The sequence below is a fragment of the Bombyx mori genome, chromosome 21 (assembly GCF_030269925.1).
Source record: "Bombyx mori chromosome 21, ASM3026992v2".
NCBI classification, from domain to species: Eukaryota; Metazoa; Arthropoda; class Insecta; order Lepidoptera; family Bombycidae; genus Bombyx; species Bombyx mori.
The window spans coordinates 9,123,075-9,148,689 of NC_085127.1; the positions used below are offsets into that span (position 1 = coordinate 9,123,075).

The following is a 25,615-nucleotide window of genomic DNA, read 5'->3' on the forward strand; positions in this document are numbered from 1 at the left end:
TTCCTGAAGTAAATAAATAAATTTATCGCTCTGTATATTCCAGCTGGGTGATGCTGAAGAACGTGCATCTCGCCCCGGTGTGGCTGGTGCAGCTGGAGAAGAAACTCCACTCGCTGCAACCCCACCCGAACTTCCGGCTGTTCCTCACGACGGAGATCAACCCGAAACTGCCGGTGAACCTGCTGCGGGCCGGACGAGTGCTGGTCTTCGAACCGCCACCCGGCATCCGCGCTAACCTGCTCAGGACTTTTGTCACTGTACGTATTTTGCTATCATAATATTTTATTTTCTTTATAATTATCATATTCATTATTCTGTAGGCTTTTAACTTCAGATTCAATTTTATAAACTTCAAATTCAATTTTTTAAACACCGAATTCAATTATGTAATCCTAATACAGGCTTGCACGCTTAAAAGGAGACTCCAATCATGGTATTGTTTTGACTCGCTTTTAAAAATAAAGTATTTTTCTATTTGTATTAATCATTTATATTAAATTTCTATTCCAAGTTTAGAATTTTTTTAATAATTCTTTTAAATTCTAAGTTTGTTTTTTTTAAGTTAAGAATCTATCAACATATTTAAATATTGAAGATTCAAAAAAATCTTCTAATGTTATTTGTAAATGGACATGTACGGTCCTACGGGTGCTATGTGCTTACCAAAGCCCATTGACAAAATTCACGCCGCCTCATAATTAATTGCTATATTTAAATAGTTCGCAACATTAGGAATGATAGTGTTATCGATCCGTGTGATACTTCACTAAAAGTAATATACGACGTAAAGAACATGGGCCATTTTCAGCCCAGCTACTAGTGCTCTCAAGGACACGAATGAAATATCTATAGAAAAAAACATTTTTTTTTACATACTTATTATAAAATTTAAGGGTATTTTAATAGTGGGATAATTAAAATCATAAATAATAAAAAATTAGCATGACTAAGCTACATTGATAATATTGAAGGAGTTGCCATATATTTCTTCTTCTTCTTTTTCTCCACCTTATCCCACTATGTGGGGTCGGCACAGCTAATTTTTCTCTTCCATTCTCTTCTATCAGCCGTCATCTCAACACTCACTCCTCTCTCTCTCATATCGTCATTCACACACTCCATCCATGTCTTCTTCGGTCGACCTCTTCCCCCTCTACCTTGCACTACCATTTCCATACATCTCCATATATTTATATTTAATAATAATAAAAATTTGTAATAAAAATCTTATCTTATTTTTTAAATATCTCTCTCTGTATCCACATGAACAATATTGATTTTAATTTGTTTATAATAAAAGGGATATATACAGTAGAATCCGGATATAACGACCTTCAAGGGACCGGCGAAACTATGTCGTACTAACCGGATGACGTACAAAACGGCAGGATTATTTCTTAAGTACATTATGTTAAGAAGATATGTTTATCCAACTCATGGAGCATGTAAAATTTTGCATGTCTAACTGTATAGCGAAAAATTGCTTTCTCTTGTAGCAGAGGTACATTCACGGTTATTCCCCAGTCGCGCTGAAGCTTGAACCACTGTAACAATGCCTTATCCACCGACTCATGAGTAGAAGTCCTTACACGTTTGTATTTTAAAACATTGGCGTTAAACAGCGGCTCGATCTTATCTTTATTCTTCTTTATTGTTGATATTGAAGAATGAGATACGCCAAACTCCTTTGCGAGGGTTGCATTTGATTCACCGGCTTCCACTCGGTGTAATATTGCAGGTTTTTTCTTCAATTGTAAAACAATTTCGCTTCATAGAACTCATTTTGTCGAGCTTTAAGAACTTGTCATAACAAGTGACAAGCACTAACTGTGATTCACGCGCCAATAAAAGGGCGGGGTGAAGTTGGGGCGCTGAGGTATTGGTAGGTTATGTAAACAAAACATTGTGCGTCGTTTTAACCGGACGTATCATCATATTATTCATAATTAAGGGTCGCTAAAAGCAGTTGGTCGCTTAAAACGGAGTCGCACTAAATGGTTATATTTTCTCAGTACCTAACTATGAAACCTAACTTGAGTCATCATTATCGTCGTTAAAAGCGGTTAGTCGTTATAAGCGAAGTCGTTGTAAATGAATTCTACTGTAGTCTGTTATTTAAACTTAATTTCATTACTGTCCTTGAACATCGTTTAGTGGGCCGTGCAGTGTATGGAGAGTAGCCCATGTCCTCTACTACTTTTGCGAGTGTAATACCATGCGATTTTCTATATACGTAATATTTGTTTACTATTTAGTATGACGACAAATTATTATTATATATAATCATCATATCATAATATATTCTGTCAAGTTAACAAACTAATAATTTCATTGTTACAGGTACCGGCAGCTCGAATGATGAAACCACCATCAGAACGTGCCAGACTTTATTTCTTGCTGGCTTGGTTCCACGGTAATCCTAATTGTGTTAATAATTACCAGTTTCGATTTTTTTTTTAATTCACTACTTATAACTATTTCACTGCGCCCATTGTAAGCTTTCCGTATTCTAATTTTGAATAATACAAATTTATTGATTAATAATTTTTAGAATAAGCTCTAATATATTATAGAGCCATGTAGAAGAAACAAAGTGGTTCGTAGCTTTTCCGTTAAGATACCAAATATAAAACTTGAGCAAATAAAAAATACTTCTCAATCATACATACAGCCTTTAGATAATAAACTTAATCACTGGTAGTAGGACCTCTTGTGAGTTCGCACGGGTAGGTACCACCGCCCCGCCTATTTCTGCCGTGAAGCAGTAATGCGTTTCGGTTTGAAGGGTGGGGCAGCCGTTGTAACTATACTGAGACCTTAGAACTTATATCTCAAGGTGGGTGGCGCATTTACATTGTAGATGTCTATGGGCTCCAGTAGCCACTTAACACCAGGTGGGCTGTGAGCTCGTCCACCCATCTAAGCAATAAAAAAAAATGACTTCTCATAAATCACATGTTTCTGTACCCAGGTATTGTTCAGGAGCGTCTGCGCTACGTGCCGCTCGGCTGGGCCAAGTACTACGAGTTCAACGAGTCGGACCTGCGCGTCGCGTGCGATACTCTCGACACGTGGATCGACGCCACTGCCATGGTAAACATGCACACTAAATTATATGAATTTGAAAAAAAAAACACGTCAATGATGTTTGCTATATTGATGATACACATTTCTGATACGAACGCAGCAAATACCAATAAAGCTATCTTTGACGTGACACAAGAGAATTATGAGACGCCTTCAGCTATAACACTAGGAGCAGGTTTGGGGATCCCGGTGACCGTACTTGTCGAACTCGACAAAGCTACCTAACCCATGCATCAGCCCACTGAGTTTCTCGCCAGATCTTCTTAGCGGATCGCCAAGCCGATCCGGTAGTAGATTCATTCGCGAAGCAGCTGCTCTTGAGTTGCCATGTCTCCTTCGGAGGCGCTCGGGCGGCTGTTAGCATATCCCACCCCTCCTGGCTGAGCCTTGCTCGCCTACCTGTCCTGGTGAAACTGGAAAGGCCTCGGGGCCCCCAGTAATCCTACAAAAAAAAAAAATGATGATTTTCGCACTTTCTCTTTCTCTCGTCCGAACATCAACGGCGGTGACTTTTTTTATTGCTTAGATGGGTGGACAAGCTCACAGCCCACCTGGTGTTAAGTGGTTACTGGAGCCCATAGACGTCTACAATGTAAATGCGCCACCCACCTTGAGATATAAGTTCTAAGGTCGCAGTATGGTTACAACGGCTGAACTGACTTTATAAATCGCCTTTTTATTTTGTAATTAACGGTGCCACCATGTTTGAAAACTTTTTTATCAATTGATTCGTAAATTGTGTTTCCATTTTGGATAACAGAACTGTCGAAGAAAAGTTTGTACTTATTTAAAACGACTGTATCACTTACTGTATTAAAAGCACTATGACTTGAGTCCTTCAAGTCAATTCTAATCTATTCTGAATGTCATGCCTTACGATTTTAAACAAACAAACACGCACTCGGACCCATAAAATCTATTTAAAATAAAAAAATCTGATGGATATTATGTCTTTCGATATTAAACTTGTCAACCCTATATTTAAACCGTTGATGTAATCGATGGGTTTTATTGTATCAGAATTCCATGATTTATTTCAAATAAAATTATGCTTTCTCAACCTTTCACAAATGTACAAGAATTTGTTGTAAATAAAATACATATGTATTGGAAAACATAATTCATAAGTCGTTTTTTTTTGTTTCCAGGGCCGAACCAATCTTCCTCCCGAGAAAGTGCCGTGGGAAGCTTTAGTTACGCTTCTGTCACAATGTATATACGGAGGGAAAATTGACAACTTGTTCGACCAACGTCTGCTGCAGTCGTTCCTGTCCAAACTGTTCACGCCTAAATCGTTTGAAGCCGATTTCGCCCTTGTAGCTAATGTTGATGGGGTATGTATTATCTAGAACTTATATTTAAACATCAAATTATTAAAAATTAAAAATTGATGCTATATTTGTAATGAATACTCTATTATTAATTTTTTTTATGGCTTGGATGGACGAGCTCATAGCCCACCTGATGTTAAGTAGTTACTGGAGCCCATTGACATCTACTATGTAAATGCCGCCACCCACCATGAGATGAGTTATAAGGTCTTCGAATAGTTACAACGGCTGTCCCACCCTTCAAACCGAAACGCGTTATTACTTCACGGCAGAAATAGGCAGGGTGGTGATACCTAACCGTGCGGACTCACAAGAGGTCCCTACCACCTGTAATAATATTAAACCACCAATAATATTAAATTAAGTATAGTCCAAACATAAGAAGTATAATAATGTCGTCGACAAGAATTACATTGAATAAATCAATTTCTTGAGGAAGTCGCTTTTTATATTACAGGCTACTGGCAATCAGCGTCACATCACGATGCCCGACGGTAACCGTCGTGACAACTTCCTGAAATGGATCGAAGAACTATCGGATCGACAAACACCGTCCTGGCTCGGACTACCCAACAACGCTGAGAAGGTATGATCAAATAATCAAATATATCAATCAAATAATTTCAAAATATAGTCAGAGTTAGTATTTCCGTTTTTTCAGTGTAAAAGGATAAACGAAATCGTACCATTGTTAAGTCATCCTAGCCTGTATATACAGCACATTCAATTTCAAATTCTGAATTTCGAAGTAAAGCCCCGAAGACATTACTAATAATTTACCTTCAAAACCGGACTGCAACTAATCTTTATTAATAATTTTATGGATTCGATTTCACGTGAGAAAACGTTATTACTTTATGGAAGTCGCTCATGAAAGGCTTAAGGATCGAACCGCGTCTTGTTCGTGTGATTGCACTGGACTTTTTTTTTATTTTATTGCTTAGATGGGTGGACAAGCTCACATCCCACCTGGTGTTAAGTGGTTACTGGAGCACATAGACATCTACAACGTAAATGCGCCACCCACCTTGAGATATAAGTTCTAAGGTCTCAAGTATAGTTACAACGGCTACCCCACCCTTCAAACCGAAACTCATTACTGCTTCACGGCAGAAATAGGCAGGGTGGTGGTACCTACCCGCGCGGACTCACAAGAGGTCCTACCACCAGTCGCACGTCATACCTGTTAGAACATGCACGCTTCTACAATTACTGACCTATATTATTGGTTCAGGTGCTGCTGACTACACAAGGCAGCGACCTTGTATCGAAATTATTGAAAATGCAACAACTTGAAGATGAAGAAGAGCTGGCCTATAGTGCTGCCACTCAGGACAACGACGCCAGTACGTATTTTGTCATTCCTACATTTTTTTTAAATTAACAATTTAAATAAACGTAATCTATATATATAAAAATGAATTGCTGTTCGTTAGTCTCGCTAAAACTCGAGAACGGCTGGACCGATTTCGCTAATTTTGGTCTTGAATTATTTTTGGAAGTCCAGAGAAGATTTAAAAGGATAGATAAATATGAAAATGCTTGGAATTAAATAAAAATAACAATTTTGTTTTTCCTTTGGTGTGTCCCGCGTCGGACGGATTCCTTTTGTTTGTTTTAAGTATATTTTATACAAAAGTGTAGGTTTTTTATTTATCGATTGAGGCACTACGAAGTTTGTCGGTTCAGCTAGTTGAAATTAAAAAAATAAACAAAATTTAAATAGTTAAATATACAGTTAAAATGCAATCTTACTGAGTTTGGACATATAGTTAATGAAATTTTATTTTGGTAGGTTCGGTTGTACTTGGTGATGGCAGACCTGCCTGGATGAAAATTTTACATCAAACAGCAGCGAACTGGCTGCAACTACTGCCTAAAGAACTTCCGGTAATATTGGTTTTATAATTTGGTAGTAACGTTAAATAACTTTGACTAAGGTTTGTTACTAGCGACACTTTCGCTTCCGAAACTGTAATTTATTATTGATTTCTCCACTATTTAATGAAGGTTATTATCTATATATTAATACGTGAAGCAAAAACTTTGTATCCCTTTTTACGAAAATTACGTGGAAGGAAGAGTATGAAATTTTCTACACTTATAGAGAATAATAATATAGAGTAGAAGTGCACAATGCTAATATTTTTTTTAATAATGCATAAAAGATACATTAAATCAATAAAGAAAACATTACACACACTATATACCATGTATTTGACGCACACACGCATGCATACTATTTATTGTCAAAATTCGTCGACGTCTGTGGTCAAATTGAGAATAGATTAAATATTGTTTGTCTTTATTAATGTTTTTTTATAGTGTAGCTTTGGCGAAAATTGTGATTATAGAAGTATAAAATACAATCATAATAGTATACAAACTTACAATTCCAATTAATTATAGTCGAATTTCGACTACTGCGGGACCTCTAGTACATATAAACCTTCCTCTTCAATCACTCTATCTATTAAAAAAAACCAAACCTTCCTCTTCAATCACTCTATCTATTAAAAAAAAACCATCAAAATCCGTTGCGTAGTTTTAAAGATTTAAGCATAGATAGGGATATAGGGACAGAAAGCGACTTTGTTTTATACTATGTAGTGATAGTGATAAGCTAAACTTATGTGGTTTTTTTGTAGACTCTTCGCCGTACAGTGGAGAATATCAAAGATCCTTTGTACCGGTTCTTCGAACGTGAGGTCGCTGCCGGAGCGTCTCTGTTGCAGCAAGTACTGCACGATCTGCGCAACGTTATGTTAATTTGTCAGGTATTTTAAAAAGTTTTCATTGGTTTCCTTGTTTAGGTAATATGTGGTAACTGATAATTAAAATTGTCAAGCCAAAAAAAAACTTAAAGAACTAGGTAATCATTATTTAGTTTATAAAAATGTCAGTTACGTGCCCATAACGCTTTTTTGATGTCTCATTCTAGCAAAGAGACCACTATTTGTATTAGATATTTTTACTATCAATTCACAGAGGGCGCTACCTCATACTATAAAAGATGATTTGCAATTATTTACTAATGACAAAATTTTACATATACTTAGACATTTAGGATAATTGTATTTTAATTTTTGAAGGTTTCACTTCTACCACGTGTAAATTTCACACATGTGTTTTTTCTATGTATAGAGCGAAATGAAACAAACAAACGAGACTCGTGCGATGGTGGGGTCCCTGGTGCGCGGCATGCTGCCCGCCTCGTGGCGCCGCTACGCCGTGGCCCGCGGCTGCACGGTGCAGCAGTGGATCGGAGACTTTGCACAGAGGGTCACACAGCTGGCCGAGGTGGCAGATGCAGTCGCTGCTAAGAGGTTGCAGGTATGCAAATATTACACTATTATACATACAGTATGAAACAGAGTCATCGTTCTCGTCGAACTAGTCGCTTGCTATGAAGAGCTCGGCGAGTAATTTAACAAACACAGCCCACTGAGTTTCCGGCCGAATCTTCTCAGTGGGCCGATTTTTTTAGGGATTTTGTGACCTGGTAACTAAGACCTTTAAGTCATGTTTTATTTTAATTTATATTCTTATTTTTATGAAAATTGATAATATGGAGCAAAATGAATAGATGATTAATTTAAGACATTAATCAACTGGAATGAAATTAAATTAAATGAGATGATATAGGATGAAATATAATTTAAGTAAAATGGTGGTAATTTACTAAGATTTTTTCAGTGGACTTTTTGGAGGATCCCGAGAAGTTACGTCCAGGGGCTTTGTTTCATTTTTCCACATTTGTGCACTTTCGCAGAAATTAAACATTTAATAAACCACCATTATTACACGTTTAAACCTGAAGAAACACTTAATAGACAAAATAAAACAAATCACACAATTTCACCTCGCGTTCCCGCCAAAAAGTCTCAGTGGGTCGCGTTTCCGATCCGGTGGTAGATTCTGTGAAGCACTGCTCTTGCTAGGGTTATTGTTAGCAACGTCGTCAGGTTTGAGCCCTGTGAGCTCACATGTTACGCTTAAGTGTTAAGGTCTCTTAAGACCATCAAATGAAATCATCATCATCATCATTCTTTCCTATTACCCTCTGCTGGTGTAAATAGGAAAAAAAAAATGAAACACATAAATGGGTGTATTTTTTTTGTAATAAACAAACCCCTGCGGTTATAACTGCCATATACCTTATACCATACCTTTAGATAATAGAAATGAACTTTAAAAAAGTCAAGAAGTCAGATATCAACAATATGTAAAATAACTTTTGGAATTATCTTACAGAATGTCCCAGTGTGGCTCGGTGGACTGCTGAACCCTGAAGCTTATATCACAGCTACCCGCCAATGCGTCGCACAAGCTAACTCGTGGTCTTTAGAAGAATTACATTTGCAGGTAAATAATATCATATTATCTTAGTCGATAAAAGATCCAATAATTTTTTATTCTATTCACTCATAATAGTTTTACTTCACATTGTAATAACAAAGTGTTGCCATATGTTGATAATTGTGTTTTTAATTTATTAGGTGCTAAATAAGATATTTTTACCAACAGGTGACAATACCCGACCCCGGAACACCAACTGAGAATGCTCAAACTGAATGGTCGTTCTCTGTAACTGGTTTAAAACTGCAGGGAGCCACTGTCAAAGGAAATCGGTTATTACTGACAAACACTATCATGGTAGACCTGCCGCTGACTGTGCTCACTTGGGTTCGGTAAGTATTTTCAAGTTATTATTGAGATCAAATTAAGTCAGGCAAGCTTGATACTTTGTTTTTTTTTTAAACAAAACCAAACGAGAAAATTTTTTGTTAATGGTATGGTACTTGTCATGCTAATTGACCGAATTCCGGTTTGAGAGCTATCCTGTAACTGTTATTCCAATAGAATTGAGACATCATACTTCCACGGTTATTCAATATGTGTTATTCAATAATGCATTTATAGTTGCATAAAAATATTTTGTAACTACTTTTTTTTTTATTGCTTAGATGGGTGGATGAGCTCACAGACCACCTGGTGTTAAGTGGTTACTAGAGCCCATAAACATCTACAACGTAAATGCGCCACCCACACCTTGAGATATAAGTTCTAAGGTCTCAGTTACAACGGCTGACCCGCCCTTCAAACCGAAACGCATAACTGCTTCGTGGCAGAAATAGGCAGGATGGTGGTACATACCCGCGCGGACTCACAAGAGGTCCTACCACCAGTAATTACGCAAATTATAATTTTGCGGATTTGATTTTTATTATACGATGTTATTCCTTCACCGTGTAAGTCAATCGTGAACATTTGTTGAATACGTATTTCATTAGAAAAATTGGTACCCGCCTGAGATTCGAGTCTTATCCTTTAGGCCACGACGACTTCACTATATACAGTCAAAACCGTTTACTGCGACATCGTTTAGTACAACATGCCGGTTATAATAACCAAGAACAAAGGTCCCGGCTGAATGCCATATGACCGCCTTATTAAAAATATGTATTGCTTTCTACGACATTGGTAATAACGACATACCTCATAAAACGACCACATTTAACTAATATTTCGGAGAATTAGATCTGTTAGAACGACCGGCTAAGCTGTATTGTAAACAATTTGAATAGGTATCCACATTTGTCTTCAATGGCTTTTAAAATCAGGAAAGAAAACAATAGGATTTATTTTAGTGTAGGGTCTTTTCTAATTCTTAGAAACAAAACACGTGCATGCGGTAGTCAAAGCCCGCTTCTTCATATCTTTTCAGTTATTTTGTTACTTATCTATACACAAGACGCACCAAAACTTTGTGGAGTTTTTCGTGAAACTTTCAAAATGTCGCAAAGAAAAATAAAACAAATTAATATTGAAGAAAAATCGCGTATTATATAAATATATTTTTCCAATAATTCCCTATCGATTTGTTTGTACTTGCACGATACACATTAAACATCACCGGTTGTTACGACTATCGGTTTTTACGACTGAATATGAGCAGTCCCTTCGATGTCGTTATAATAGATTTTGACTGTATTATACATATTACAATATATCTATATTACGTAATATAATAATACTACGCTCAAAGTGATCGCCGTCATTTAACTACACGCTCGTGGAAGACGCAAGCTCCATAATGCATTTATAGTTGCATAGAAATATTTCGTAACTAGATATATTGTGTGTTTTATATCGATCGAAACATAACATTTGTTTCTTTGTGTGCAGCGGTCCGGAGCCCGCGTCCAATTCTCACACGCTGACTCTCCCCGTGTACCTGAATAGCGCCCGCACGGAGCTGCTGTTCACGGTGCGGCTGCCCGTCGCGCCCGGACAGGAACCGCACGCGTTCTACGAGCGAGGAGTCGCCCTGCTCACTTCTACTGCTCTCAACTAAATTATACATTACTAGCGACCCGCCCACGCTTCGCTTCCGAAACTGTATTTAATGGATGTTATTATACATATAAAACTTCCTCTTCAATCACTGTCTATTAAAAAAAAAACCGCATCAAAATCCGTTGCGTAGTTCTAAAGATTTAAGCATGCATAGGGATATAGGGACAGAGAAACCGACTTTGTTTTATACTATGTAGTGATTTAGAACGCAAAATAATTCGTCACATTTATTCGCTTATTTCACGGCGAAGTTTATATTAATCACTTAACTGTTCCTCAAACAAAGCTTATTTATTAGAAACATGAATCGAATAAAATGCTTATAATAAGAATACCGTGTTAGTGAAATGGAACCAGTGTCCAAAAATATATACCCATTGTTATTTATAAAGTCGTAACATTCACATTTATGTCTCTAGATATAAAATCACTTATCGATCACATAACGTAACTAAAAATAAAATCCTAATAAAACACAATAAAAAATATTCAACTTGTTTTATTAAATAGACCTTAAATACACCTTAACAATTAACTACTAACGTACTACAGTTGACTGCTGCCTTGTATGGCAGATTTAATTCCCGGAGGTTTCTGTTTCGGTAATCTGTAAGTAAAGTAAAAAAGATGTAATAAATGCTTTAGCTAAAAAATAGTAAAATGTGGCGATATAATATCTAAGTTATATTTATAAATATAAATAGCATGATAATTTTCAATTAATTTTCTATCTACGATATTTAAAAATTGTAAGTATTACATATTTTTAGATTAACTTTGATTTTATGAAACATCACTTATTAAAATACTTTAAAAAAATGCTATTTTGGAAAGTCAAATAACCTAAAATTTCCTGTCGCACATTTTTACTCTATTAGGTTAGTTTTAATATTGGTTTATTGCAGTTTTGATTTTTGTGCACCACGTGGTATCATAACATTATAGAAAATACAATTCAGCCTACCGTGTGTGTATAACTTTTCTCGGTGACGACGGATGAATCAGATCATGTTGCCTCTCCCACTCCAAATACTTCTGATGCTGACGCTGACGTCGACGATCAACATAGCTAATCTAAATTACAAATAATATAGTTGCAAATATAGTTCTAAATTATAAATAAGCTTTTTTTATTCCACAACGCATGCCATTATTAACTACAACACTGATCAGGAACGCATTATTGCTCGGCGGTAGGAATTAGCGGAGAGAACCAACCTGTGCATAAAATCACCACGCCTGTGTGCTTAGTACAATCTTTTTAATGTTTGTAACGTTCTCGATAGAGTAAACGTTAACTCAAAGTTGTATTGTGGAACGTTTGCCTACGTTTGCCACTAGGGGCGCTGTTCTCGCACTAAGCACACTGGTGTCTACATATGCCCGCTTTCATGTAGAGCTCCAGTATTCTTTTAACGTTAGGCATCTCGGGAGCTGATCCGTCCCACAAGATATTGAAAAACAAATAGCTACTTACAACACAACTGGCAGGTATCCATATGAAGGCAGTGACGAGTACGACCACTCCCACGATGTTGTCCCGGAGGAAGCCCAGCACATTGTTTATGTTAATGTCCTCTATGATGTCCCAGAAACGTTCGACCACGTCTTGTATTGTCTTCTCACATACTCCCTGGTGATTAATATTGAAGAATGATATCAGGAAAAAAATCCTATCTTGTTTTACATTATTTCATATAATTGTATATTTAAACTAAGAATAGTCTTAGAGTACCTTATTGCAAAAACCTTGTATACAAGGAGTTCCATCGGGCAAAATATCGTTATGGGCGACTGGAAAACATGTTTTGTTTAAACTCTTTCGGCAGCAACGTTTACAGGCATCGGCGACTGCAAAACCAATTAAAAAATATGTTAATTTTTTATTTGTTAATCTTAACATACAACAACATTACAAGCTTCAACCTCGTATCTTAAAGCAAGGTGACGTTCACATAGTGATGTATATGTATATGTATATGTTCTTTAATAAGCACTTAACAGCAGGCTGATCACGTGTTAATTATATAATGTAATTAACAAACTAAATATATCACAGAAAGGCAAATTGGTACAGTACAAAAAAGTAAACAGTAATAAAATTTGATCCTCGGAGTGGACGACATCGCAAGGATATGGAATTAAAAAATATTCGGTAAAGGTGTGCAAAGTTGTGTGATAATAAAATATCACACCCTTAGAATAGAAGTAGCATAATCCAAAATTTTTTTTTTTGATAAACATCAGAATGTTATTAAAAAATTGTAATTTTTTAGTCTTTCGATTTCAATACTTTAAGGTACAAGCCTTAATTTTAGAGACTCGGAAAGAGTACGTTTGTCCTTTTCTAGACTAAAAAGAGACTAATTTTATAAACTGACAGAATACATTTTTATAACACGCTCAAAGTATAAAACCTATTTTGTTAAATATTTTTTTTAAGTACGTCACTTCAATTCTAAAGGTGCGATATGTTAAGCATATAATGATTTTGGTGGGAACGCGAGGAGTGAATTTGTGTGGTTTGTTTTATTTTGTCTATTTAGTGTTTCTTGAGGTTTAAATGTGTAATAATGGTGGTTTATTAACTGTTTAATATCTGTGAAAGTGTACAAATGTGGGAAAATGAAACAAAGCCGCTGGACGTAACTTTTCGCGATCCTCCAGACAGTCCACTGAAAAAATCTTAATAAATGACCACTATTTTACTGAGATTATATTTCATCCCATATCATCTCATCTCATTTCATTTCATTTAATTCTAGTTAATTAATGTCTCAAATTAATCATCTTCTTTTCATTTCACTCCATAATATCATTTTTCATAAAATTAAGAATATAAATTAAAATAAGACATGACTTAAGGGTCTTAGTTACCAGGTCACAAAATCCCTTAAAAAAAATTATTAAGCGTATGAACTAAGGTATGTAGGTGTGGAGTCGGTACCTATATCGCACATGCAGCTGTGCATCCCCTGCGTCTCGCAGTACGGCATGCACGTGCCGTTGCGGCACCGGCCCCGCTCCGCGCACTCGTGCTCGTCCGCGATGGCGGGCGCCTGACGCACGCGCAACACAATATTAACTAACTCGTTAATTAAATAAACAATCTCATTACAACTTAGGTTCGCGGGGACCACAGGAGCATCTTTTTTATTTTTATTACTTTGATGGGTGGAGGAGCTCACAGCCCATCTGATATTAAGTGGTTACTGGAGCCTATGGACATCTACAATGTAAATGCCACCACCCACCTTAAGATTTGAGTTCTAAGGTCTCAGTATAGTTACAACGGCTGCCCCACCCTTCAAACCGAAACGCATTACTGCTCCACGGCAAAAACAGGCAGGGTGGTGGTATCTACCCGTGCGGACTCAGAAAAGGTTTTACCACCCTTGAATGGTTATACAAAATGTAAATAACCTTGGTTTATTTCCCAGATCTATTTCAATCAATTTTTATTCAAAAATTTATTGAAAGGAGACGGAAAATCGTGGGCCAAAAATGTAATAATTTGGAATGTAGTCTAAAAAATTTGCCATATTTTTTTATATAAGAATATAAAAAATCACCTCAATCCTCTTTCTGGGACCGGAGAAAAATGAGAAAGTTAGTTTTTGTCGGTATAACAGTGTGATCGATTTAATTAATCGATTACAGGATTATAAAAAGAAAAACATTGCACTAGGTAATTAATGCAAAGTAATTAAATGAGCGATTTATACTTGTTGTATACAAGTGCGGTATGCGCCGCATTTAATTGCGATTATATACATAAATGAAGAAAAAGTCTATTATTACTTAGCAAAGTAATATGATTATCGATTTCAAATCGATTAAAATCGATTGTATTTTTGATGACAGCTTTGACAGTAAGCTAACATGACGTTTGTTCATAGATTATACAATTATTTTGTGGCGCTTGTTGGTTTTTTCTGCTCTACTCGTTTCGTATCTTCGACGCATTTTGAGTGTGTATCTATCGGGCTGTTTTTATATTTTTAATGATCACTGCTTTATTATTACGGATTCCAACTCTGCCAGCCTTGTACGACAATTGCTTCTACACTGGACACCGAAGATCGCTCACACGTTTGACTTGAAATTGTTGCATTGGATACTGTTGAAATTATGGATCGCTGTGTGAATTGTGGGATAGCAATTCCATATTCCATACCTGATATATATCATTGATATTCATTCATAATATGACATTTAAAAGATTATCCAATGGATATAATAAACATTTACTTATGCTTAAATAAGTTATTATTCAGCTCTTTTAAAGAGATTGTAACATAACCTAACTTTTACTAAATCTTGATTAACTCGGCTCTCAGATTGAGAAAACTTTTATAATTTTCAGCAAGGTACTGATAAATCTGAATCTATTAATTCATATTAGTTTCATCACGTTACATTCGGGCCCAAAAATGTATGTAATCGTTTCAGTCTCCTTTGTCTCTGATCTCAAGATTGTGCCTGTTTCATTTTTAGATGAAGAGAATCATGGAAGAGGTCGCTTTCAGCGATAAGGCCGCCAGTTTATGTCACCGACTATTATTTGTTTTATATGCTTACTCTGTACATGTGGTGTTAAATAAAGAGTTATATTATTATTATTATTATTATTACCTTGGGGCAGTCGGCGGAGGCTCCGTTGCAGATGGCCTCCCCCTCGCAGGCGGAGTGCGCGGCCTCGCGGCACACGAGCCCGGGCGGCGCGAATACACAGCCGGCGCAGCACGGGGAGTTCTTGTCGCTGTCGACAGACAACACAGGACACTTTGTTTTGTTTAGAAGATGAATGCGGGACTTATGTGGATACATCGCGTTTTTTTTTTTTTCAGGCGCTCGTAATTGTATTTTTGTTCTCAATAGCCAATTTTTTTTTGGCCCACCTGGTTTTAATTGGTTACTAGAGCCCATCGACATCTACAACGTAAATGCGCCACCCACCTTGAGATATAAGTTCTAAGGTCTCAAGTATAGTTACAACGGCTACCCCACCCTTCAAACCGAAACGCATTACTGCTTCACGGCAGAAATAAGCAGGGTGGTGGTACCTACCCGCGCGGACTTACAAGAGGTCCTGCCACCAGTAAAAAGGAGGCTCACCCGCTATGTACATTAGTAGTTAGTGTAGGATAAGACGTCCGGTGCATTCGTTTGAAGCGATGCACCGGTGTTCGAATCCCGCAGGCGGGTACCAATTTTTCTAATGAAATACGTACTCAACAAATGTTCACGGTTGACTTCCACGGTGAAGGAATAACATCGTGTAATAAAAATGAAAACCGCAAAATTATAATTTGCGTAATTACTGGGGGTAGGACCTCTTGTGAGTCCGCGCGGGTGGGTACCACCACCCTGCCTATTTCTGCCGTGAAGCAGTAATGCGTTTCGGTTTGAAGGGTGGGGCAGCCGTTATAACTATACTTGAGACCTTAGAACTTGTATCTCAAGGTGGGTGGCGCATTTACGTTGTGGATGTCTATGGTCTCCAGTAACCAATTAACACCAGGTGGGCTGTGAGCTCGTCCACCCATCCGAGCAATAAAAAAAAATAAAAAAGTAATAATATATCATTTAGATTTCAATCCAGGTCAGATTTAAGTACTATTTGTACGATTTAGTTAATAGGTAATGTACTGTAATGATTGTGATGTTTTGGGCATCAGTAAAAAAAAGAAGCAAATTAACACAATTTGACAAAACTATATTGAGCAGTGAAAGACTGTTCGGTTTAAGCGAAATTCCGTTTAATACGGGACATTTATCTTTGTAATTAAAGGTGCGTTTTGTATGGTATTAGCATCATAGCATTCGCTGTTTTAAATTGAAATTGAATTGAAGGTTACTACCACGGAATAGATAAATAAGGTTGGAATGGTAATGTAGGCGGGGCAAGCGTGCCACAGTTATGATTGTACAAACATAACGCGACCGATTCTTTCATTCACCGCGTTTAGTGCGCTTCGGACTACTTTGGCGAACAGATCTCCGCTTTATAGTGCCGTGTTGTGCAATTATAACTTGTAAAACAAAAAATCAGACCTCAAGTATAGAGCGAGGAGGTATATCTTTCGATCGGTAAGTCGAAATTACCATTTAATTACAATATTATTTGTCTAAAACATAAAAATATACTGAGCATTATGAAATTCCAAACATTAACAATATTATTGCAGCAAGTTATAAATAGCATACATTGCGCGATGTGTACTCGCCCAATGAACGCAATGACCAAGTCAGCTTCCAATGTACTACATGCATTGCGTTCTCTACACTTCAATCTTTCAAATTTCGGCCTTTGCCCTGATTGGCCGTGGTGCACGGCGCTAGTTTGTCGATAGTGAGGTGACCATGTGGTGAAATAAAATCATCGATAGAATTCTCGACTATTTTTACATTTGACATGGATAATTTTTGCATTATTTTATATTTAATTAATGATACCTAGTATATTCTTAGTGAGACGTATTTTGAGTAAAATAAATATGTATTATTATTATTGAATTATTATCATTGAATTAATGTGAAGGTATAATATAAAGGGACATGTAGACCTCTCATTTACGGGTATTTACTATATTGTCTAAGACGTATTAAAATCTAAGTAAAATGCTATTTGACTTATGAAGTAAATTCAAAATTTTAGGTTTCCTAAAAAACCTAACGCCAGGGAACAATGGATTGACGTGACAGGTAGAGGAAACTGGAGGCAAAGACGAGTACTATTTACTCTAAACATTTTACTGAAAATGATTTTACCATAAAAAATCAGAATACACTTAGTTTTGAAAAATTCATTCGCAATTAATAGCAAGCGCCAACTGCTTAACAAATACGTTTTATTCCAGGGACAGTGACTATTTGTAATTAATAAATGTAAAATAGTTTTCTTTTTCAATATTTATTTCATGTTTCATTTTCTCCATTCATTCATCAGATAATTTATCGATAAAAAATATCGATTTTATCAAGCACTAGCGTGTATGAACATTTTTATTGCCTTTTTGCGTGTGTGAGTGTGTATGCCTACGGGTATTTTGTGCTAGTTTGCGAACGAATATCTGTCCTGAGATTTATGTGTGGGTGTTTTTGTTGTGTGCGAAATACTTGTAATCACAGTATGTGTATGTGTAGAAATTAAAATAGTGGGGATGAAGCGGCGACACTGGTTCTAATACAAAATTAGAGCAAAGGCCTTTCCAACCTTATTTATCTATTCCGTGGTTACTACATTCAAATATCTGAAAAAGTTTTTTTGTAAAAATTTTTGAACTTTGAAAGGCTCTCCTGTAAAGTTGTAAAAAAGTCGCTTAAGCAGTTTTAATTTTTAAAAGCTATGTATTCAAATTCTGATTTTTTTAATTTTCGTCATTTTCTGTTTCGCTTTGATATCAGAATTTAAGGAGATATTAATCATAACTTTAATTTTACTTGGTCATGCGTCTGGACACTTCCTCCTGTCTTTTTTAAAGTGAAAACTTCCCTAGCACTTTTGGTTTGAGACTTAACAAAATGAAAAAGCAACATCTCCAAAAGACAAACATGATGCCCTAATTTGCATGATAAATGATGATTTAATGTTAAATTGATATGTTCATAATTTGGTAAAGTATTTCCTTGAAAAATAAATCTTTGTACACGCGCCACAAATATCTCAATATAGGTGTATTTAATAAAATAGAATTTTTGTCATTTCAGAATTCTAAAATAACGACTTAAACAAATTAGAGGAAATACTTCCAAATTAGACTACCTATGAATGTACAAGGGCCGAAATTAAATCTATAGTTTGTACCTGCAGACAGCGCCTTGATTTTTTCTCAATTTACAATTCTTATCGCAGCACATATCATTGTCTTCAGTACCTGTCGAAAAACATAACATATAATGTAAATATTATTAATTATTCAATAATTTCAACAAAAAAAATCTCGTGTCGATTTTTTTTTTTTAAATGTCTAGTTCCAATACACATTTCCAGCATAGAATAGGTGAATCCATGAATACTTTAAACAGTAGAATATACCAAGCAGGCCAGCGTCGCATTCCTCTCCTCCTTCGACACGAAGATTTCCACAAAAACTCTCCTCCGGTTCAGAGAAACATCTGCCAGATTTGGCCTGCAACACTTTTCTGATAGATCTTAGGCTGCACGGTGAAAATCTCTGAAACAAAAGACCTGATAAATGAAAAAAATTCAATGAATTCCAGTGTTTTTTTTAACCTAAGTGCCTAATTCCCGGCACGATAAGTGTATCTCGCAATCAACCAAACAACCACCTCTACAGTGAGTCATGTCAGTGAGTGAACATCAACTTTTAATTTATATATTGACTGGACGGGTGGGCGATCTCACGGTGCATCTGGTGTTAAGTGGTTACCGGAGCACATAGACATCTACAACGTAAATGCCGCCACCCACCTAGAGACATGAGTTTTAAGGTCTGTTTTAACAGTACAACCGTTACCCCGCCCTTTAAGCCGACCGCATTACTGCTTTACGGCAGAAATAGGCAGGGTGGTGGTACCGATCCGTGTAGACTCACGAGGCGTCCTACCACAGTAATTGCGCAAATTATAATTTAGCCTTATTATTTAAATTTGTATAACACGCTGTTATTCCTTCGCCATGGAAGTCAATCGTGAACATTTGTTAAGTACGTATTTCATTAGGCCTGCGGTATTCGAACACCGTTGCATCGTTCGATATGAATGTACCGGGCGTCTTCGTCTTGTCCAGGCCACAACGACTTCCAACCGTGTGTAACCACATATACTGTATTTGGCCTTGGCTCGTTGTATCAAGTCGTATAACCGCTTGGGTAGACGGGTGTCGCCGCTCTGTAACTGTTGTTACGTCAATTACCTTGTTGTTGACGTCGTACCCGCTGACGCTGTAGGTGTACATGAGGTAGGAGCCCCCCTGGCTGGCGGCCGGCGAGCACTCGGCCACGTCGGGGTCGTGCTCGGAGCCCCAGTTGTGGCCGAACTCGTGCGCCGTCACCAGGTCCGCCTCCCGGGTGATCACGCGCTGCCCGTAATGATTCCGGGACGAACTCAGGCCAGAGTTCAAATATAACGTATATCCGTTCTTGAAATATTCTGTCAATGATACACCATACATGCAGAGCTTAAAAGTTTAAGGTCATACCGTACTTATTTCCATTAAAATTAAAATTATATGTTTTGAATAGGTCATAGAAATTTGTTTATTCTCTAACTGAAGTACACTTTTCAATCTATGGTTACATGCATTATGCCAATAAATAAAGCAGAACCTCAAATATTTTCCTCTGCCACTTATAGTATATAATCTTTATAGATCTGGATCGGTTGTAGAATTCTTAGACATCACTATGAGATGCTAGGCTGACCTTGTTAAGACTGACTTTATTGTAATTTTTTGGAATGCATGGACTGTGATATCTCTACTAATGCAAGAATCAAAATATATATAAATAAAATGAAACACGCAATAAATATATGTAATAATTAAAATAACAAAAAGCAATGCAAAATAAAAGGACACTCACATAAAGCACACCGTAAACTGAAAATAAAACAAAATAATTAGTTCATAATATCCTTCTTTACGGTGTCATCTAATTAATTGATCAGTCATTTATGGCTGATCAATTAATTAAGTGAAGTAACTAACTAAAGTACTACACAATTGAATAATATACCGAATTCATGTATCAAGAAAATAATAAATAATCAAAATAATTTAAAAAAAACACAATAAAACATGCAATTTATATAACAAACTAAAGAAATGTAAAGGTGATTTTTTTTTAAAACAAGAAAATGCTATGCCATATATTAAATTCATTAAATCAAGAAAATCTTTCACCAAGACACTGAACATTAAAGGTTGACACAAAACTATTGATGTACAAAAAACTTTTTGGACTGATACCTTTTCCATGAAATAAATATATAGGTATTATTTTTTTATTTACCTGGGGTGCATATACCACCGACTGAATTTCTACGCGGCGAACCGACATAGGCTAAACCTAAGATGCCGCCTTCGAATTTAAGGTCAGTAAATAAGTGAGCCAAACAGAAGTCTTTGTGTGAATATTCTCGACTGAACACCTACAAATAAAGAACTAAATTAATGTTTTTTTTTTTGCCTATATGCGTGGACGAACTCACAGCCCACCTGGTGTTAAGTGGTTACAGGAACTCATAGACATCTACAACGTAAATGCGCCATACACCTTGAGATATAAGTTTTAAGGTCTCCATATAGTTACAACGGCTGCCCCACCCTTCAAACCGAAACGCATTACTGCTTCACGGCAGAAATAGGCGGGGCGGTGGTACCTACCCGTGCGGGCTCACAAGAGGTCCTACCACCAGTAATTACGCAAATTATAATTTTGCGGGTTTGATTTTTATTACACGATGTTATTCCTTCACTGTGGAAGTCAATCGTGAACAATTGTTAAGTACGTATTTCATTAGAAAAATTGGTACCCGCCTGCGGGATTCGAACACCGTTGCATCGCTATATACGAATGCACCGGACGTCTTGTCCTTTAGGCCACGACGACTTCAAAATGTAATGCCTTTTGAAAACAACCACATGTTGGTAATATCAGAAAATATATTTCTAAAATGTAGCTTTAAATCATTTATCTTGAAAAAATCATTTATAAAATGGAATGAGAATCCTGAGATAAAATGTGAAGTAATTAATTTAAAAATTTAATTAATATAACGTGAATGACACTTTACCTCAAGCAAATTCCGAACATCCCATTTCTCACGCACCATATTATAATGAGCCTCTCCTCCTCGGACTCGTGTAGGTTCAGAATGTACCAATATCTTTTTAATTACAAACCCCATGCCTTTAAATCCATCCATATCCTAAAGACAATAAATTTGAAAATGTTGTGTTGAAATAAGTTGAGATTTGATGAGGAACAAAAACAGCATCAATTGAAAACTTACCTGCCTATCCTGCCACAGAGTATCATTATAAATTTTATGCACACGATCAATTAGACTTATCTGTAAAATATAAACTTGCATTGAGTAATTTACTAAAATTTTCTATCTAAAATTACACGTTTCATTTAGTATGTTACCAAATAACTAATGGTAGTTTTGGTGTTGCTAGCTCCCATTTCTTGAAAGAATCTATAGTCAGCCACAAGTAATAGGGGACATCTTGTTTTTGTTGGTGTATATTCATAATCACTCTGTCTCTTAGTCCTCTTTTTAGGACCATCATTACTTGTGTCAGCTTCATTAGCTGGATGGTATGAGTTTGTTTGGTCCAAATACTTTTCTTTTTCAAGCTGTTCATGCTTCAATTCGATATCATATTCTTCTTGTACATCATCACTGTCGTCTTCCAATTCTGAATAAAATAAAATATTATAATTTTTATTTATTCTGTAGAGCAGCCAACATATCAATAGTGTAACTGGTGTCGACTAAGACATAAAAGTATCATGGAAGTAATAAAAAAGCCTTGACATGGATCTACCTATTAATTTTAAACTAAAGGTTAAATTTACAATTACATTGGAAATATAACTGATCAAACTTCAAAGGAATTTACCATCACTTTATGTCACAAACAGACAGAATAGTTGTGTTCAATAATATAAGCTAGTAACATTTCAAAATACTAGTATTCAGTTAAAATTAGATGGATAGGTTCTTTTTTATAGTGAAAAAATTGTTGTGATTGGATTTTAGGAAAAAAACAGGCAACTCTATGGCGTAGAAGTAATTTCTTTATATGAGAGTATACATAGACTTTACTTTGCAAGAAATGATCACGTGATAAAACTAACAATGACTACAATTTTTTTACCTTTTCCCTCTTTAACATAACCACAAACCCGTGGTTTGTTGGGAATTGCATCACCAGCCCAACTGTACCGAATATCAGAAGAACGATAAGTGATCATGCTCTTCCCATCTAAATCAGGCAGATGTCGCCAGGACGGCTAAAATTAAAAAGTTTAACATGAAATAAGCCATTATATTGAAAGGTTATTTACTGAAAATTCTTATGCAATCTCTAAACTTAAGACACTTAAGTTATGTAGTAGTAAGTATATGTACGGTAGGCAGCGGCTTGGCTCTGCCCCTGGCATTGCTGAAGTCCATGGGCGACGGTAACCACTCACCATCAAGTGGGCCGTATGTTCGTCTTACGACAAGGGCAATAAAAAATATATATAGTTGTAGGATTTAATTATTTAATTATTACTAACATTTCTAATTATTGTAAAACATTTCTGAACGAGTGAAAGATTCTGAACGCATGATGTGTGAAAGGGACGGATGTAGCTCTAGTTCGCTCTCTCGCACGACGCCGCCATTAGGAGTAAGACGTGTTCAAAGTGCTCTCTAAGAATTAAATAAAAAGTATTGTGAAACCCTAGAAAAGAGTGATTTCATTTAGACCCACACCCACATAGATATCTGATTTTTAGAGATATTTACCTCCACATGATATGTTTCATCAGGTGTATGTATGATTCCTGTCATTACACCATCTTCCATATGTAACTTAACATCTGATTTTGTTTCTCCAAATACTCTGCCAGTGAAGAAATTCTCACGATCTTAAAACAATTTTTTTGTTGTTAATAACTCATTATTAGTACTGAAGTAAATATTATAAGTCTTTTCTGCCATATCAAATATTCTTCAACAAAAATTTACTGTGATGGCAATAAGACCTACATTCATCATTATATGTTCAAAAGAAAATGTAGTGTGAACAGTATATCTATTTGTATGTTTATTATAATTATGTACTAGTAGGCAGCGGCTTGGCTCTGCCCTTGGCATTGCTGAAGTCCATGGGCGACGGTAACCACTCACCATCAGGTGGGCCGTATGCTCGTCTACCTACAAAGGCAATAAAAAAAAAATTATGTATACTTTAGTATGCTTACAAGGAAAAATCTTATTATATATTACAAAATTCTAAATTATATATTCAAAATATGATAAAATGATGTCACCAAAAAAATCACTAATTAAATGTATTTTCATTTGACTCTTGACTTACTTTGCATATGTTCATTTGCAAGTAGTATGTTATTAAATTAATAGTAATGAAATGTAACTTCATCATCATCATCATTTCAACCTGTCTACTGTCCACTGCTTCACATAGGTCTCTCCAATGCAGCTACTAACTTATAATTGTTTGAAACATGCACTTACCAACATGCACAGTAGTCTCTTTACCATCAGCATCAACAGAGTAGGCTTTAAAATTGGAATGCAAAACAGAACTCTGAGGGTGTAATATCAATCGAAAGTCTTTTCCCAAGGTCTTGAAGCGAACCTCCTTTATCGTATTATAGGGATGATTAGAAAGTTTTGCACCACGCTTGACAATACTATGGGACAAACTCGACGCGTGTATTGTCTCAAAATATTTCAAATTATGGTGTATAGAACCTTAAAAAAAATCAGAAATTAGTAACGTAAATGTTTATAAATTTTACGAAATTTCAACAATACTCACAATGTCCTAAAACAAACAAAATTGTTAATACAGGTAGTACGAATATCTTCATTGTTTTGTCGTATATTTTAAAGTTCTTTAAACATATGTCTGTAACAAAATAATAATGTATTTTTAATATAAAACTTCTCAATATTTGTATTATATCAATCACTGTAAAATATGTAAATAATTTTACTATTACTTTTATAATTTGTGATCTTAACTTAAATAGGTACCTATCGACTTACTTGGTAGATATAACCACAATATTTGTACAAATATTTTTTTATTCTTGAATTCAAAGTTTATTCTATTTTGTTTTCTTTTTTGAAGATTTTAAAGCATTTCACATTTTTTTAAGGAATTTTATGACTAGGTAACTAAGACCTTTAGGTCAAGTGTTACTTTAATTTTAATGAAAACCTTTTTATATGAAAAATCATATTAGGGGTTAAAGTATGAAAATGCCGATTTGTAGTTTGTACTGAAAAATTGAAATTCGTTCTTTTTTTTCATTTAACATTTATTGAATCAAAATATCAACTATTATTATCTATACATTGCTGCAATCTAGTAGGAAGGTCATTTATACCTTTGCGATAGAACTCTGGTGATCTAGGCCGTTTTCCAATTACAGCACAAGAGCGCATTATGCGGCATAATGCTCAACTAAGCTTCAGCATAATTCGGCATTCTGCGTCACTGAGTCGCATTATGCTCTGTAATTGGAAAACTACCATTAGGTAATGGTTAATTGAGCATTATGCCGCATAATGCGCTCTTGTGCTGTAATTGGAAAACGGCCCATGATTCTACAAACTGTGTGAAAGCATTTTGTACTGCCGCCTGGGAAGAAAACTTTTTAGTACGTAGAAAATTGTCCAAAACACGAAAACAAATGGTAGGTCTGGCGAATGGTTTCTAATTGCAGTTCCTGTAGAGCTAAAACGGTTTCTCGTGCTGTATGAGATCTCGCGTTATCATGGAACAATAATGGTGAAGATCGATTCATGAGTCGGGGCTATTTCACTGCAAGTTTTGCAATCAAGTTTTTGCAAGTTTTTGCCACGCACCATCCGGCTATGGAATGAGCTCCCCTCCAGGATGTTTCCCGAGCGCTATGACATGTCCTTCTTCAAAAGAGGCTTGTGGAGAGTTAGTTAAGCGGTAAGCAGCGGCTTGGCTCTGCCCCTGGCATTGCTGAAGTCCATGGGCGACGGTAACCACTTACCATCAAGTGGGCCGTATGCTCGTCTGCCTACAAGGGCAATAAAAAAAAAACATTGTTTGAAGTTCGGCACAGTAGACATCTGCAGTTATTGCT

General features: G+C 36.1%; 2 protein-coding genes across 4 annotated transcripts in view; one reads left to right on the forward strand and one right to left on the reverse strand.

Moving 5' to 3' along the window:
- Window positions 1–11,266, forward strand: part of LOC101742268 (dynein heavy chain, cytoplasmic) — a 66,370-nt gene extending 55,104 nt beyond the window's left edge. For all 3 annotated transcript variants that reach the window (XM_038018329.2, XM_062674720.1, XM_038018331.2), the window contains 12 exons: window positions 44–257; window positions 2,341–2,413; window positions 2,972–3,093; window positions 4,236–4,421; window positions 4,876–5,004; window positions 5,653–5,764; window positions 6,214–6,308; window positions 7,067–7,195; window positions 7,563–7,751; window positions 8,673–8,783; window positions 8,946–9,109; window positions 10,608–11,266. In XM_038018329.2, the coding sequence (XP_037874257.1) occupies window positions 44–257; window positions 2,341–2,413; window positions 2,972–3,093; window positions 4,236–4,421; window positions 4,876–5,004; window positions 5,653–5,764; window positions 6,214–6,308; window positions 7,067–7,195; window positions 7,563–7,751; window positions 8,673–8,783; window positions 8,946–9,109; window positions 10,608–10,776 (1,693 nt within the window). In that variant the 3' untranslated portion in view covers window positions 10,777–11,266. The remainder of the gene's footprint in view (window positions 1–43; window positions 258–2,340; window positions 2,414–2,971; window positions 3,094–4,235; window positions 4,422–4,875; window positions 5,005–5,652; window positions 5,765–6,213; window positions 6,309–7,066; window positions 7,196–7,562; window positions 7,752–8,672; window positions 8,784–8,945; window positions 9,110–10,607) is intronic.
- LOC101742406 (ADAM 17-like protease) lies at window positions 11,262–24,694 on the reverse strand. The gene is made up of 18 exons (XM_012693339.4): window positions 24,540–24,694; window positions 24,310–24,399; window positions 24,003–24,242; window positions 23,271–23,392; window positions 22,633–22,768; window positions 21,896–22,170; window positions 21,759–21,818; window positions 21,540–21,674; window positions 20,756–20,894; window positions 19,660–19,895; window positions 18,820–18,958; window positions 18,589–18,658; window positions 15,414–15,540; window positions 13,726–13,837; window positions 12,514–12,629; window positions 12,256–12,411; window positions 11,743–11,852; window positions 11,262–11,385 (listed from the first exon to the last, which is right to left on the reverse strand). Exons 2-18 carry the CDS (start codon window positions 24,359–24,361, stop codon window positions 11,325–11,327), a joined length of 2,286 nt encoding a protein of 761 aa, XP_012548793.1. The 5' UTR covers window positions 24,362–24,399; window positions 24,540–24,694; the 3' UTR covers window positions 11,262–11,324.
- Window positions 24,695–25,615: the final 921 nt, after the last annotated feature.

What these genes read in the sequence shown, in the direction of transcription:
- LOC101742406 (XM_012693339.4), bottom strand. Translation starts at nt 24,361, where the DNA reads ATGAAGATATTCGTACTACCTGTATTAACAATTTTGTTTGTTTTAGGA. An exon ending in ATGAAACATATCATGTGGAG is followed by an intron (nt 22,769 to 23,270) that starts GTAAATATCTCT and finishes TTTTAATTTTAG; the next exon opens with CCGTCCTGGCGACATCTGCC. An exon ending in ATGCGACGCTGGCCTGCTTG is followed by an intron (nt 18,659 to 18,819) that starts GTATATTCTACT and finishes GTTTTTCGACAG; the next exon opens with GTACTGAAGACAATGATATG.